The sequence below is a fragment of the Ranitomeya variabilis genome, chromosome 2 (assembly GCF_051348905.1).
Source record: "Ranitomeya variabilis isolate aRanVar5 chromosome 2, aRanVar5.hap1, whole genome shotgun sequence".
In the NCBI taxonomy this organism is placed as follows: Eukaryota; Metazoa; Chordata; class Amphibia; order Anura; family Dendrobatidae; genus Ranitomeya; species Ranitomeya variabilis.
This window is the reverse complement of record NC_135233.1, coordinates 178,527,250-178,542,554: the sequence shown is the minus strand read 5'-3', so window position 1 is coordinate 178,542,554 and position 15,305 is coordinate 178,527,250. Positions and strand designations below refer to the sequence as shown.

The 15,305-nt window shown below is 42.6% G+C and overlaps 1 protein-coding gene across 5 annotated transcripts in view; it reads right to left on the bottom strand.

Annotated features, from left to right (window-relative positions):
• FAM120B (family with sequence similarity 120 member B) overlaps nt 1–15,305 on the bottom strand; it is a 197,824-nt gene that overhangs the window by 171,377 nt on the left and 11,142 nt on the right. For 4 of the 5 annotated variants that reach the window (XM_077283228.1, XM_077283231.1, XM_077283229.1 and 1 more), the window contains exon 3: nt 4,704–4,884. In XM_077283228.1, coding sequence (XP_077139343.1) covers nt 4,704–4,884 — 181 coding nt within the window. The remainder of the gene's footprint in view (nt 1–4,703; nt 4,885–15,305) is intronic. The other variant, XM_077283230.1, reaches the window with a different exon arrangement.

Here is a 15,305-nt window from a genome sequence, read left to right as displayed (position 1 = left end):
ACCGTTCATTATTGCCCCATAGCTGTGCCATATAGTGCTCTGCACCATTATTGCCCCATAGCTGTGCCATACAGTGCTCTGCACCATTATTGCCCCATAGCTGTGCCATACAGTGCTCTGCACCGTTTATTATTGCCCCATAGCTGTGCCATACAGTGCTCTGCACCGTTCATAATTGCCCCATAGCTGTGCCATATAGTGCTCTGCACCGTTCATAATTGCCCCATAGCTGTGCCATATAGTGCTCTGCACCGTTCATAATTGCCCCATAGCTGTGCCATATAGTGCTCTGCACCATTATTGCCCCATAGCTGTGCCATATAGTGCTCTGCACCGTTCATAATTGCCCCATAGCTGTGCCATATAGTGCTCTGCACCGTTCATAATTGCCCCATAGCTGTGCTATATAGTGCTCTGCACCGTTATTGCCCCATAGCTGTGCCATATAGTGCTCTGCACCGTTGCCCCATAGCTGTGCCATATAGAGCTCTGCACCGTTGCCCCATAGCTGTGCCATATAGTGCTCTGCACCGTTGCCCCATAGCTGTGCCATATAGTGCTCTGCACCGTTGCCCCATAGCTGTGCCATATAGTGCTCTGCACCGTTGCCCCATAGCTGTGCCATATAGTGCTCTGCACCGTTGCCCCATAGCTGTGCCATATAGTGCTCTGCACCGTTGCCCCATAGCTGTGCCATATAGTGCTCTGCACTGTTGCCCCATAGCTGTGCCATATAGTGCTCTGCACCATTATTGCCCCATAGCTGTGCCATATAGTGCTCTGTACCATTATTGCCCCATAGCTGTGCCATATAGTGCTCTGCACCATTATTGCCCCGTAGCTGTGCCATATAGTGCTCTGTACCATTATTGCCCCATAGCTGTGCCATATAGTGCTCTGCACCATTATTGCCCCATAGCTGTGCCATATAGCGCTCTGCACCGTCCATTATTGCCCCATAGCTGTGCCATATAGCGCTCTGTACCGTCCATTATTGCCCCATAGCTGTGCCATATAGTGCTCTGTACCATTATTGCCCCATAGCTGTGCCATATAGTGCTCTGCACCATTATTGCCCCATAGCTGTGCCATATAGCGCTCTGCACCATTATTGCCCCATAGCTGTGCCATATAGTGCTCTGCACCGTCCATTATTGCCCCATAGCTGTGCCATATAGTGCTCTGCACCATTATTGCCCCATAGCTGTGCCATATAGTGCTCTGCACCGTCCATTATTGCCCCATAGCTGCTGCTGCTGCTGCTGCAATAAAAATAATAAAACACATACTCACCTTTCTTGCTTGCAGCTCCTCACGTCCCGTCCCGGCGTCTCTCTGCACTGACTGATCAGGCAGAGGGCGGCGCGCACACTATATGCGTCATCGCACCCTCTGACCTGCACAGTCAGTGCGGAGAGAGAGACGCCGGGAAGATGGAGACAGCGCCCGGCGTGTGGAACGAGGGAAGGTAAATATGTAATACTTACCTGCTCCCGGCGTCCCGCTCCTTCCCCCGGACAGCTGGTCTTCGGTGCCGCAGCTCTTCCTCTGTCAGCGGTCACCGGCACCGCTGATTAGAGAAATGAATATGCGGCTCGGCCCCTATGGGAGGTGGAGCAGCCTATTCATTTCTCTAATGAGCGGTCCCACGTGACCGCTGAACAGGGGCGCCGCGGACCGGCTGAAAAACCCCAACGGCCCGGTCCTGGTCCGCGGACCGGCGGTTGGGGACCTCTGATATAGACCCCTCAAAATGACTTCAAATGAGATGTGGTCCCTAAAAAAAAATGGCGTTGTAAAAATGAGAAATTTCTGGTCAACTTTTAACCCTTATAACTCCCTAACTAAAAAAAATTTTGGTTCCTAAATTGTGCTGATGTAAAGTAGACATGTGAGAAATGTTACCTATTAAGTATTTTGTGTCACATAGCTCTGTGATTTAAGGGCATAAAAATTCAAAGTTGGAAAATTGCGAAATTTTCAAAATTTTCGCCAAATTTCCGTTTTTTCACAAATAAACGCAAGTTATATCGAAGAAATTTTACCACTATCATGACGTACAATATGTCACGAGAAAACAGTGTCAGAATCGCCAAGATCCGTTGAAGCGTTCCAGAGTTATAAACTCATAAAGGGACAGTGGTCAGAATTGTAAAAATTGGCCCGGTCATTAACGTGCAAACCACCCTTGGGGGTAAATGGGTTAAACAAAATAATTTTTTTAGGTGTCCCCTTAGTCTGAGACCGACAATTTGTTACTTTTTCAGCAGAAAGCATTAGGAATGAGGGGCCTGCTTTTTTGTGGGAAAAGCTGTTTTTTTCACTGATCTCATTTTGAGGTACATAGGACCTTATATTCCATTTTTGGTAGGAAGGATGAACAAAAAAACCTGGCAATAAATCTAGAAATTTTTTTTACAACATTCACCATGGAATATAATTGATACACTTAGTTTATTGCACAGGTCGATACAATTACCATGATACCAAAGTTATATAATTGTACTTCTTCTGCACAAGAAAATTATGTTTTAAAAAAACGTTTAATTCGAGTTTTTGTAAGGCAGGATGAACAAAAACAGCAATTCTGGAAGAAATATTGACATAATAATAGACGTTATTACAAACATGGAGATACCAAATATGAATATTGTGGGGGGAAGTGTTTGCTTTATGAACTGGGATTTAACTTTTTTTATTTTAAATTGAAGGGTAAATTTATTGTCAAGCAACTTTCAGAAAAAGCTGTCTTGTGTGTATGTACTTGGGGAATAACACTGTACCTAGCCATTATATGAGCTATATTCTGAATTCTCACCAGTGTTTCCCTCTGTAGCCTCTATCTCTAATTTGCAATCCAATCAGAGCAAAATGGAAGACTAGCTGTTATGATAGCTCCCATACACAGCACACAGAGATGGATTACTGCTATTCATTCCTTTTTTGGCATCCACGGATCAGCAACATGGAAGACACTACACAACAGTACTGATCAATGTGGATGTGAATCCTACACTTGGGTGAGGTAAAAGACTTGCTAGAAAGCTCAGCACGATCTTCCTATTGTCTACTTCTGCATATTTCCTCACTCTTCCCCTTCCTCCTGCTTCCCCTCTCTATATACTATAGTGGGACATGTCAAATGACACTGCTCACATCTAGAAGTCCGTCTTATCTGAGCAAGATGGAATTTAACTGTCTTTTCAGAGTGGATGATAAATTCACTATGCAGGGGGAGAGGAAAAGGGGTCTTATAAGAGAAACATTTTTCTCTAACAACATATAATAAAAAACAGTTATGTTCCCCTGTATCTTAATTATGCAAAGTTTGCTGACAGTTAAGATTTTAAAAAGTTCTATTAATTTTTTTTATAATATGTATTAAGCCGCCTTCACATTGGCGTATCTGTGTGCAGTGTATGCCTGCCTATAGATCTGCATGCGTCTTGTGTACATATATTTAACATTGTGTATGCAGGGACATGCCTTTGCATCAGTTCACATGCGGATACGTACGCATGCGTCGTTTCGCGGTGTGTGGCGAACGCAACATGTTGCCTTTTTTTTTTGAGGCGTCAAATATGCGAAGGCATGCGCATGAGTGCGTCAAAACAATGCATTACTGTCTATGGGAACGCATTCGTACGCAAGGACATGTGTACGCATGCGTTCGATGCGCTTGCGTACTTTGGACTGCGCATGTCCAGGAACTGATTAAGACACGCCCATTAAGACATGCCCTCCTGGAAATATTGAACCCATGCGCATAAACAACGCAAACGCAAAAAAGCAAACACATGCACAAGCAGCTTTTTTTTGCGTCGTGCGTAAGGTGATGTGGATAAAAAACGCGGCGTAACCATGCGTTTGCGCATGCAGATAATACGCTGCGGACAGATACGCAAATGTGTACTTAGTCATAGTCCTACAAGGTGACTTGAATATATGATCTTTTCATCACCACGATAATATACTGCAATACTTATGTATGGTATGTAGTGCATAGACTAGTTTACATGGCTGCTGAATTTATTGGATCAGTCACATCCGCAAATTGCAGATGTGACTGGCTCCGTATTCCCGTCGACAGGTACGGGGGCTGTCTGCTATTTATATGCGCTTAACAGTCTGTACATGAAACCTGATTCGTGCATGCTGTCATTTATTTCTCACATTCATGTGAATGTACACATTCAGTACCATTTTTCCTTGGGTGCTGTCTGAGTGAGGTCCATTTCTTTTATATGGACAGAACTCAGTCCAAAAATAAGTTTATGATAACGCACCCATAAAATGACAGGCAGCTTATTAGACCTTTTGTAATGATAAAATAAGCATGAGAATATGGCAGACATAAAGGGTTTTGTTTGGCCTCCAACTGGCATAGCACAAACAGTGGCATCCTCCATTGTGCTGTAGGAGCTCCACATACATCAGTTGATGGTGGGAGCACTTTCCCGATTTCATACTCCACAGCTGCATCCATTGCTTTAGCTGAGGGGTTAACTGCTGGGATCGGCATACACATCATGGAGCATAAGTAGAAATGCTATATAAATACACAGGGCATCATATTACTACCTGTCCCATCACATGAGTAATGGATACTTAACGGCCTTTCTCCAAATCTCAAGGCTAACAAAATGGATTCAATAAAAAAATAGAGAGAATAGCTGGACCTTAGTCTTGACTGCCATGCTTACCATTACCAGTACCAAGCAGGATGGCATAAATATGCTGCCGGGCACTTCTGTAGACCTGGGCTTGACAAGGGATGTGAGGGTCAGTTTCATCTTCCAAGGTATTACTGCAGTCACTTTCTCCAAAACACAGAACATTGCAGATCATGACATTGTCTCCTTTGTAGTGTTCCTCTATGGCAATCTGTACAGATGAAAAAACATAGGAATGTAAGCTTCATGTGGAAATGAGCTGATCTGCACACGATATGTCTACACGAGACTATGCTGCAGACAAGTAACATACAATCTCATCATACAGAGGCAAAGCTAATCGGAAAACATGACATAGAAGAAAGAAGTAAATGAAGGGTAAGAGCTGAAGTGAGCGAAAACCCCACATCCATCTCCCACAATGTATGTGTCTGGCTCAAGCTCCTCCCTCCATAACATGTTAAAAGCACTAACTTATCTGAGATCTCCGTAATGGCAATGACTGTTTTCAATGAATACAGAGAAAGTGATAGATCACTCCAGAAGAAGAAAGAAGCAGGTTTCTTTGATAAGATATCTTACAAAGTTTCAGTGAAATTTTTTCCTGATTTATTAACCCCTTCACCCCAAAGCCTGTTTTCACTTAAGTGACACGGCCAATTTTTACAATTCTGACCACTGTCACTTTATGAGGTCATAACTCTGAAACGCTTCAACGGATCCTGGTGATTCTGAGATTGTTTTCTCGTGACATATTGTACTTTATGATAGTGGTAAAACTTCTTCGATATGACTTGCATTTATTTGTGAAAAAAACAGAAATTTGTCGAAAATTATGAAAATTTAGCAATTTTTAAATTTTTCGTTTTTATGCCCTTAAATTAGAGAGTTATATCACATAATATAGTTAATAAACAACATTTCCCACATGTCTGCTTTACATCAGCACAATTTTGGAAACATAATTTTTTTTTGTTAGGGAGTTATAAGGGTTAAAAGTTGACCAGCGATTTCTCATTTTTGCAACAAAATTTGCAAAACCATTTTTTTTACGGACCACCTCACACTTGAAGTGACTTTGAGGGGTCTATATGACAGAAAATGTCCAAAAGTGACACCATTCTAAAAACTGCACCCCTCAAGGTACTCTAAACCACATTCAAAAAGTTTATTAACCCTTCAGGTGCTTCACAGGAATTTTTGGAATGTTTAAAAAAAATTGAACATTTAACTTTTTTTTCACAAAATTTTTACTTCAGATCCAATTTGTTTTATTTTACCAAGGGTAACAAGAGAAATTGGACCAAAAAAGTCGTTGTACAATTTGTCCTGAGTACGCCGATACCCCACATGTTGGGGTAAACCATTGATTGGGCACATGGCAGAGCTCGGAAGGGAAGGAGCGCCATTTGACTTTTCAATGCAAGATTTGCTGGAATTGAGATCGGAGCCCATGTCGCGATTGGAGAGCCCCTGACGTGCCTAAACAGTGGAAACCCCCACAAGTGACACCATTTTGGAAAGTAGACCCTCTAAGGAACTAATCTAGATGTGTGGTGAGCACTTTGAACCTCCAAGTGCTTCACAGAAGTTTATAATGTAGAGCCGTAAAAAAAATTAATATTAATTTTCACAAAAAATGATCTTTTTGCCCCAAATTTTTTATTTTCCCAAGGGTAGCAGGATAAATTGGACCCCAAAAGTTGTTGTGCAATTTGTCCTGAGTACGCTGATACCCCATATGTGGGGGTAAACCACTGTTTGGGCGCATGGCAGAGCTCGGAAGGGAAGGAGCGCCATTTGACTTTTCAATGCAAAATTGGCTGGAATTGAGATCGGAACCCATGTCGTGTTTGGAGAGCCCCTGACGTGCCTAAACAGTGGAAACCCCCACAAGTGACACCATTTTGGAAAGAAGACCCCCTAAGGAACTTATCTAGATGTGTGGTGAGCACTTTGAACCTCCAAGTGCTTCACAGAAGTTTATAATGTAGAGCCGTAAAAAAAAATTAATATTAATTTTCACAAAAAATGATCTTTTTGCCCCAAATTTTTTATTTTCCCAAGGATAGCAGGATAAATTGGATGCCAAAAGTTGTTGTGCAATTTGTCCTGAGTACGCTGATACTTCATATATGGGGATAAACCACTGTTTGGGCGCATGGCAGTGCTCGGAAGGGAAGGAGCGCCATTTGACTTTTCAATGCAAAATTGGCTGGAATTGAGATCGGAACCCATGTCGTGTTTGGAGAGCCCCTGACGTGCCTAAACAGTGGAAACCCCCACAAGTGACACCATTTTGGAAAGAAGACCCCCTAAGGAACTTATCTAGATGTGTGGTGAGCACTTTGAACCTCCAAGTGCTTCACAGAAGTTTATAATGTAGAGCCGTAAAAAAAAATTAATATTAATTTTCACAAAAAATGATCTTTTTGCCCCAAATTTTTTATTTTCCCAAGGGTAGCAGGATAAATTGGATGCCAAAAGTTGTTGTGCAATTTGTCCTGAGTACGCTGATACTTCATATATGGGGATAAACCACTGTTTGGGCGCATGGCAGAGCTCGGAAGGGAAGGAGCGCCATTTGACTTTTCAATGCAAAATTGGCTGGAATTGAGATCGGAACCCATGTCGTGTTTGGAGAGCCCCTGACGTGCCTAAACAGTGGAAACCCCCACAAGTGACACCATTTTGGAAAGAAGACCCCCTAAGGAACTTATTTAGATGTGTGGTGAGCACTTTTAACCCCCAGTTGTTTCACTAAAGTTTAGAATGTAGCGCTGTGAAAATCAAAAAATCATTTTTTCTTTCCACAAAATGATGTTTTAGCCCGCAATTTTTTTTCCCCCAAGGGTAACAGGAGAAATTGGACCACAAAAGTTATTGTCCAATTTGTCCTGAGTACGCTGATACCCCATACATTGGGGGGAACCACTGTTTGGGCGCACGGCAGAGCTCGGAAGGGAAGGAGCGCCGTTTGAAATGCAGACTTAGATGGATTGGTCTGCAGGTGTCATGTTGCATTTGCAGAGCCCCTGATGTACCTAAACAGTAGAAACCCCCCACAAGTGACCCCATATTGGAAACTAGACCCCCCACGGAACTTATCTAGATGTGTTGTGAGAACTTTGAACCAACAAGTGTTTCACTACAGTTTATCACGCAGAGCCATGAAAATAAAAAATTTTTTTTTTTCCACGAAAATTATATTTTAGCCCCCACATTTTTATTTTCCCAAGGGTAACAGGAGAAATTGGACAACAAAAGTTGTTGTCCAATTTGTCCTGAGTACGCTGATACTTCATATATGGGGATAAACCACTGTTTGGGCGCACGGCAGAGCTCGGAAGGGAAGGAGCGCCGTTTGAAATGCAGACTTAGATGGATTGGTCTGCAGGTGTCATGTTGCATTTGCAGAGCCCCTGATGTACCTAAACAGTAGAAACCCCCCACAAGTGACCCCATATTGGAAACTAGACCCCCCACGGAACTTATCTAGATGTGTTGTGAGAACTTTGAACCCCCAAGTGCTTCACTACAGTTTATAATGCAGAGCCGCGAAAATAAAAAATATATTTTTTTCCACGAAAATTATATTTTAGCCCCCATGTTTTTATTTTTCCAAGGATAAGGCTGGTTTCACACTTGCGTTTTTTTTTAAAACGCATGTGTGAAAAAACGCATGTAATCGCGGTAAAACGCATGCGTTTTTTTAGACGCATGCGTTTTTATAGAAAAACACAAGAAAACAAGAAAAAACCAAAAAACCCTAACCCTACCCCTACCCCTAACCTGAAATACGTGGCACTGAAATACGTGGCACTGAAATACGTTTATATACGTATATACGTATATAAGTGCCACGATATTTCAGTGGCCACGTATATAAGTGCCACGTATATAAGTGCCACGTATATAAGTGCCACGTATATAAGTGCCACGTATATAAGTGCCACGTATATAAGTGCCACGTATTTCATGTACATGCCACGATATTTAAGTGCCACGTATATAAGTGCCACGTATTTAAGTGCCACATATATAAGTGCCACGTATTTAAGTGCCACGTATTTAAGTGCCACGTATTTAAGTGCCACGTATTTAAGTGCCACGTATTTCACGTAAATGCCACGATATTTCAGTGCCACGTATTTCACTGAAATACCGTGGCACTTAAATACGTGGCACTGAAATATCGTGGCACTGAAATATCGTGGCACTGAAATATCGTGGCACTGAAATACGTGGCACTGAAATACGTGGCACTGAAATACGTGGCACTATGACTGTCAGAAAATGTTCATTAAACGGTTAGGGATGAGTTTAGGGGTAGGGTTAGGGTTTGGATCCCTTTATCACCTTGATGGTGGTGGGTGACTTTTCAGTGTGTTCTGTTTTTTTTCTATAAAAACGCATGCGTTTTTAACGCAAACAAACGCGTTGAGATCGGACGCCATGTCGCGTTTGGAGAGCCCCTGATGTGCCTAAACAGTGAAAACTCCCCAATTCTAACTGAAACCCTAACCCCAACCCTAACCCTAGTCCTAACCCTAGCGCTACTTTCACACTAGCGTTTTTTTGCATACGTCGCAATGCGTCGTTTTGGCGAAAAAACGCATCCTGCAAAGTCATCTGCAGGATGCGTTTTTTCCCCATAGACTAACATTAGCGACGTATTGACACACGTCGCAAGCGTCGTGCGACGGTTGCGTCGTGTTGTGGCGGACAGCCGGCAGCAACAAACGTTACATGTAACTTTTTTTGTGCCGACGGTCCACCATTTCCGACCGCGCATGCGCGGCTGGAACTCCGCCCCTACCTCCCCGCACCTCACAATGGGGCAGCGGATGCGTGGAAAAACAGCATCCGCTGCCCCCGTTGTGCGGCGCTTGCACAGTATGCGTCGGTATGTCGGGCCGACGCAGAGCGACGGCCCCGTACCGACGCTAGTGTGAAAGTAGCCTAACGGGAAAATGGAAATAAATATATTTTTTAAAATTTTATTATTTTTCCTAACTAAGGGGGTGATGAAGGGGGATTTGATTTACTTATATAGCGTTTTTTGGGCGGATTTTTATGGTTGGCAGCCGTCACACACTAAAAGACGCTTTTTATTGCAAACAATAGTTTTTGCATCACCACATTTTGAGAGCTATAATTTTTCCATATTTTGGTCCACAGAGTCATGTGAGATCTTGTTTTTTGCGGGACGAGTTGACGTTTTTGCTGGTACCATTTTCGGGTACATGACATTTTTTGATCGCTTTTTATTCCGATTTTTGGGAGGCGGAATGAACAAAACCCAGCAATTCCTGAAATTCTTTTAGGGGGGGCGTTTATACCGTTCCGCGTTTGGTAAAAAGGATAAAGCAGTTTTATTCTTCGGGTCAGTACGATTACAGCGATACCTCATTTATGTAATTTTTTTATGTTTTGGCGCTTTTACACAATAAAAACTATTTTATATAAAAAAATAATTGTTTTTGCATCGCTTTATTCTGAGAGCTATAACTTTTTTATTTTTCTGCTGATGATGCTGTATGGCGGCTTTTTTTTTGCGGGACAAGATGACGTTTTCAGCGGTACCATGGTTATTTATATCCGTCTTTTTGATCGCGTGTTATTCCACTTTTTGTTTGGCGGTATGAGAATAAAGCGTTGTTTTTTGCCTCGGTTTTTTTTTTTTTTTTTTACGGTGTTCACTGAAGGGGTTAACTAGTGATATAGTTTTATAGGTGGGGTTGTTACGGACGCAGCGATACTAAATATGTGTACTTTTATTGTGTGGTGTTTTTTTTATTTAGATAAAGAAATGTATTTATGGGAATATATTTATTTTTTTTTTTCTTTATTTAGGAATTTTTTTTTTTTTTTTTTTTTACACATTTGGAAAAATTTTTTTTTTACTTTTTTACTTTGTCCCAGGAGGGGACATCACAGATCGGTGATCAGACCGTGTGCATAGCACTCGGTCTGATCACCGATGTGACAGGCACGTAACAGAGGCTTGCCGGCGCCTGCTATGAGGATTCTCAGCAGACGCCGGCAAGCAGGGTCATCTTATGACCCGGAAGGAGTCCCGCGGCCATCTTGGATCCGGGGACTCCTTCCAGGTCACCGGAGCAGCGCGATCTCATCGCGCTGCTCCGGTGGGAGAGCGCAGGGAGCCCCCGTCCCTGCGCGATCCCCCTCTATGCCGCTGTCACTATTGACAGCGGCCTCAGAGGGGTTAAATGCCCGCGATCGGCGACAGCGCCGATCGTGGGCATTGCTGCGGGGTGTCAGCTGTCATATACAGCTGACACCCGCACCCGATCACCGCGGCGCTCAGCGTGAGACCGCGGTGATCGGGGCGCCGTACTAGTACTGCGGCTGGCACTAATGCAGTGCCGGCAGCGCCGTACTAGTACGGCGCATGTCACGAAGGGGTTAAATAAAATTTTGACTGAGAGTTACTCTTTAACGCTCTTAACTTCTCCGACTCTCAGATTGACTGACAGCTGTAATGTGCCCCTACAGTGGCATGTAAAAGTTTGAGCACCCCTAATCAAAATTACTGTTATTGTGAACAGTTAAGCAAGTTGAAGATGATATCATCTCTAAAAGGCCTAAAGTTACAGATGACACTTCCGTTTTAGTTTAGGCAAAATATATATATATATTTTCATCTTTTATATGTTAAAAATTACAAAAAGGAGAATGGGCCAATGCAAAAGTTTGGGAACCCTGCATGATTAGTACCTAGTAGCACTCCCTTTTGAAAGTATCACAGCTTGTAAATGCTTTTTGTAGCTAGCCAATAGAGACTTTCAATTCTTGTTTGAGGGACTTTCATCCATTCTTACTTGGAAAATTCTTCCAGTTCTGTGAGATTCCTGGGTCATCTTGCATGCACTGCTATTTTGAGGTATACGCACAGAATTTCAATGTTGTTCAGATCAGGGGACTGTGAAGGCCATTGTAAAACTTTCAGCTTGCGCCTTTTGAGGTCGTCTATTGTGGGTTTTGACGTGTATTTGGGATCATCATCCATTTGTAGACACCATCTTCTTTTCAACTTTAGCTTTTTACAAATAGTATTATGTTTGCATCAAGAATTTGTTGAAATTTCATTGAATTAATTCTTCCCTCTACCTGTGAAAGGTTTCCCATGCCATTGGCTGCAACACAACCCCGAAGCATGGTTGATCCATTCCCATGCTGAATGGTTGGTGAAATGTTCTTTTCCTGAAATTGTGTGCCCTTTTTCTCCATAAATACCTTTAATCATTGTGGCCAAAGATTTCTATTTTAATCTCAATGGTTAACAGGAGTTGTTTCCAAAATGCATCAGGCCTGTTTAGACATTCTTTTACATATTTCTGATGGTGTTATGGTTACAAAAGGGAGAGGTTTTCTTCTGATGACTCTTCCATGAAGGACATTGTTATGCAGGTGTCTCTGAACAGTAGAAAAATGTACCACAACTCCAGAGTCTTCTAAATCTTTCTGATGGGTATTTGGAGTCTAGGAGAGGTACTGATGAGCCAGCCTCTCTAGCAATCATATGAGAAGATCTCACTGAAATTTTGCTTGGTCTTCCAGACCATATCTTTGACCTCCGCTGTTCTGGTTAACTGACTTTTCTGAATCACATTTCAAACTGAGTTACGGGCAACTTGAAAACGCTTTGCGATCCTCTTATAGCTTTCTCCTGCTGTCTGAGCCTCCACAATTTTCATTTTCAGAGTGTTAGGCAGCTGCTTAGAAGAACCCATGCCTGCTGTTTTTTGACAATAAGGTTAGAGGAGGCTGGGTTTTTATAAAGCTGGGAAATTAGCATCACCTGGCCTTTCCTACCAAAAATAGTGAACAAGCCATAACCCAAACAGGCTAATTAAGGTCTGACACCTTGGTCAAAGTTATCTGAGCACACAAATCTCCATGGGTGCCCAAACGTTTTCATCTGCTTACTTTCCTTGTTTTGTAATTTTTAAAATGAACAAAAATAACAAAGGAAATGTTTCATCTTTAACTTTAGGCCTTTTAAAAGATCATTTCATCTTCAACTTGCTTAGCTGTTCACAATAACAGTAATTTTGACCAGAAGTGCCAAAACTCTTACATGCCAATGTAGATAGACACTCCAACCATCAATCAAGCCGAGAGAGAGAAGGCTTGGGGATGCTTAGTACAAAAACTAGGGTGCACTGCAGAGCTAGGATTCACCTCCATAGCACTTGGGAAAGTGGCAGGCTTAAATAAAACTGACTTTCAAAAGTGATAGACCAACTAAACACTAAGACATATTTCTGCAGATATCTAGTTCTCCTACTTATTCCTGACAGCAGCCGTGCTGACAGATGCCTTTTAGCTGTTTCATGGTCTCTGCCATTATTGATCACTAGGTACAAAGCACTAATGCAAGAGCTTAGTCAGAAAACAAAAAAGTTTTTTTGTACATGAATAGAAAACATCCAAACATCCCAATAAGTTATGCGCCAGCAGCAAACTTCTAGGCAGGTTGGCCCCTGGGTAAAGGAATATGAAGGCCTGACTGATGAGACATATTTAGAAGTTGCACAATCAATACACCTACTCTGTGTCCCAGGACCTACACGGTGGCACCACCTACTCCAGAATAATGGGAATTCCAGCTCAATGTGTGTTTATGTATTATGTGCAACCCGATTCACAAAAGGTTTTGTAGGAGCTGAAATATTGATTCATTTCTTTTCATGCTTTCATGTGGGATTTCATCTATCTTTAACTCCTGACACCTGTTAATCTTTCAAGCTGCCATACATGTAAAGACATGAAAGGCATTTCCAGCCCAGGAGAGCTTTACAACCTGTCAAACATGAGGAAGAAGTGGAAGTGAAGGTGCTCACAATAGCTTTCCTCAGGACATACCATGCTATAGTTTAACCCACTCTACTGCAGCCACCACGTGCAGAACATCAGAAATAGAGCGGGAAGACGATCAAAATGAGTAGAGAGTACCAGGAAGAGGAATCATGCTAGCATCAAACTTAGGGGCAAGGGTCCAAGCTGGGGCCAATAATAGAACCGTCGTACAAGTCCTTAGTTATAGCCAGGACTTTATACTGTTACTTCTGGTGATTGTAATCTGAAAATTATCAGTGCGTGCTTAGCAGATGTACTTGGTGATCTGGTCCATTGTACATGATGTACCTGGAAATGTAAAATCACAGCTAAATGGGAAAGGGATTCTGGGAGCAATGTATGGAGAATCGGCAGAAACAGGACCTAACACTATACCTGCGACCAGGACTGGAAATTGAGGTATATTATAAATCTCGTATTAACAGAAGATAGCATTTGTTCTTGGGAAATCCATTTCCTGTGCGCTATAGACAGCTGGATACGACCAGAGAGTTGCTCTCACATCACAAGTTGCCAAAAATCCAAACTTCCTAAATTTCTGACACCAGTGCCCCATACATGAAAACAACCTGTACTCACCTCCAGCAGCAGCGCCATTCCTGAAATGTGTGTACTGATAATCTCGGAGGATCACGTGACTGAAGCAGCCAATCAGTGACCATTGACCAGCATCACCATGTACTTTTCCATATGATAGAATACTGAAAGGCTGCAGCCGATCAGAATCAACTGTTTTTATTTCATATAGGACACTGAAGTGATTAAGCAGCGGTTGTCCAGTGGTAGAAAAGCCCTTTAAGGCACACGAACATCATAGAGGGGGAGGGGGTTTCTTGCTCAAAATCTCCGTTTGCGCTCCAAAGTAGAGAGCCGCTGTAGTCAGCATATACTACATAGATGGCCAGGCATGTCATATACCTTGGTTACACATCCTTTTAGCCATTTTTTCAATATTTTTTCTTTTTTCCTTTTCCTATTTTCCTCACTCCCCTCTCTCTGTTTTCACTCACAGTAATCCGTGTTCACTGCACCATCACTGTGTCACTTTTGACCCACTGCTTTGTCAGGTATGTGCACTATAACTCAGTCACTTTATACACTTTCTCTTTCGGTATGGTCTGCTTAAACGGCTTCATCTCTGTGCTGACATTATTTACCCCTCATCACCTTCTGCGGTGTGCGTTTCCTGTGGCCGCGGGCTCCGTTGCCGTGGATACGCGTCCTTCTGACGTCTCACTTCAGGGCCCGCCTCACTGAAGCGTCAGCGGTGGGCGTGAATCTGTGACGTCGGACGCCGATTCCACGGCTTCCGTTCCCTGTCGTGCTGTAGGAAGTGCCGCATCTGCCGCTCTACCTTCTAATGAGTTGGGGTATATAAAACCTACACTTTAGCTACCTGACAACACGCCCCCCGAAGAAGCAGAGTGCGAAACGCGCGTCGGGGTTTCCGTTCTCCCACGTCCTTAACAGGTTGGTCAATCCAAATAGCATTTTGGCAGCTGTACCATTGATTATATATACATGTATCCTATATCAGTATAGTGGTTTTCTGTATATATTCATACGGTTTAGATATGAACTTTTAGTTTGCACTATGGCACTAGGCACTTTATTGTAAATTATTGTCTTGCTACATTATCTACCACCCCTTTGATTATACATATACACGTACTCTATACTGACATGATGATTATTGAGTATATATATACGGCTTAGGTATGTACCTGCATATACGCTCGGCTTGCA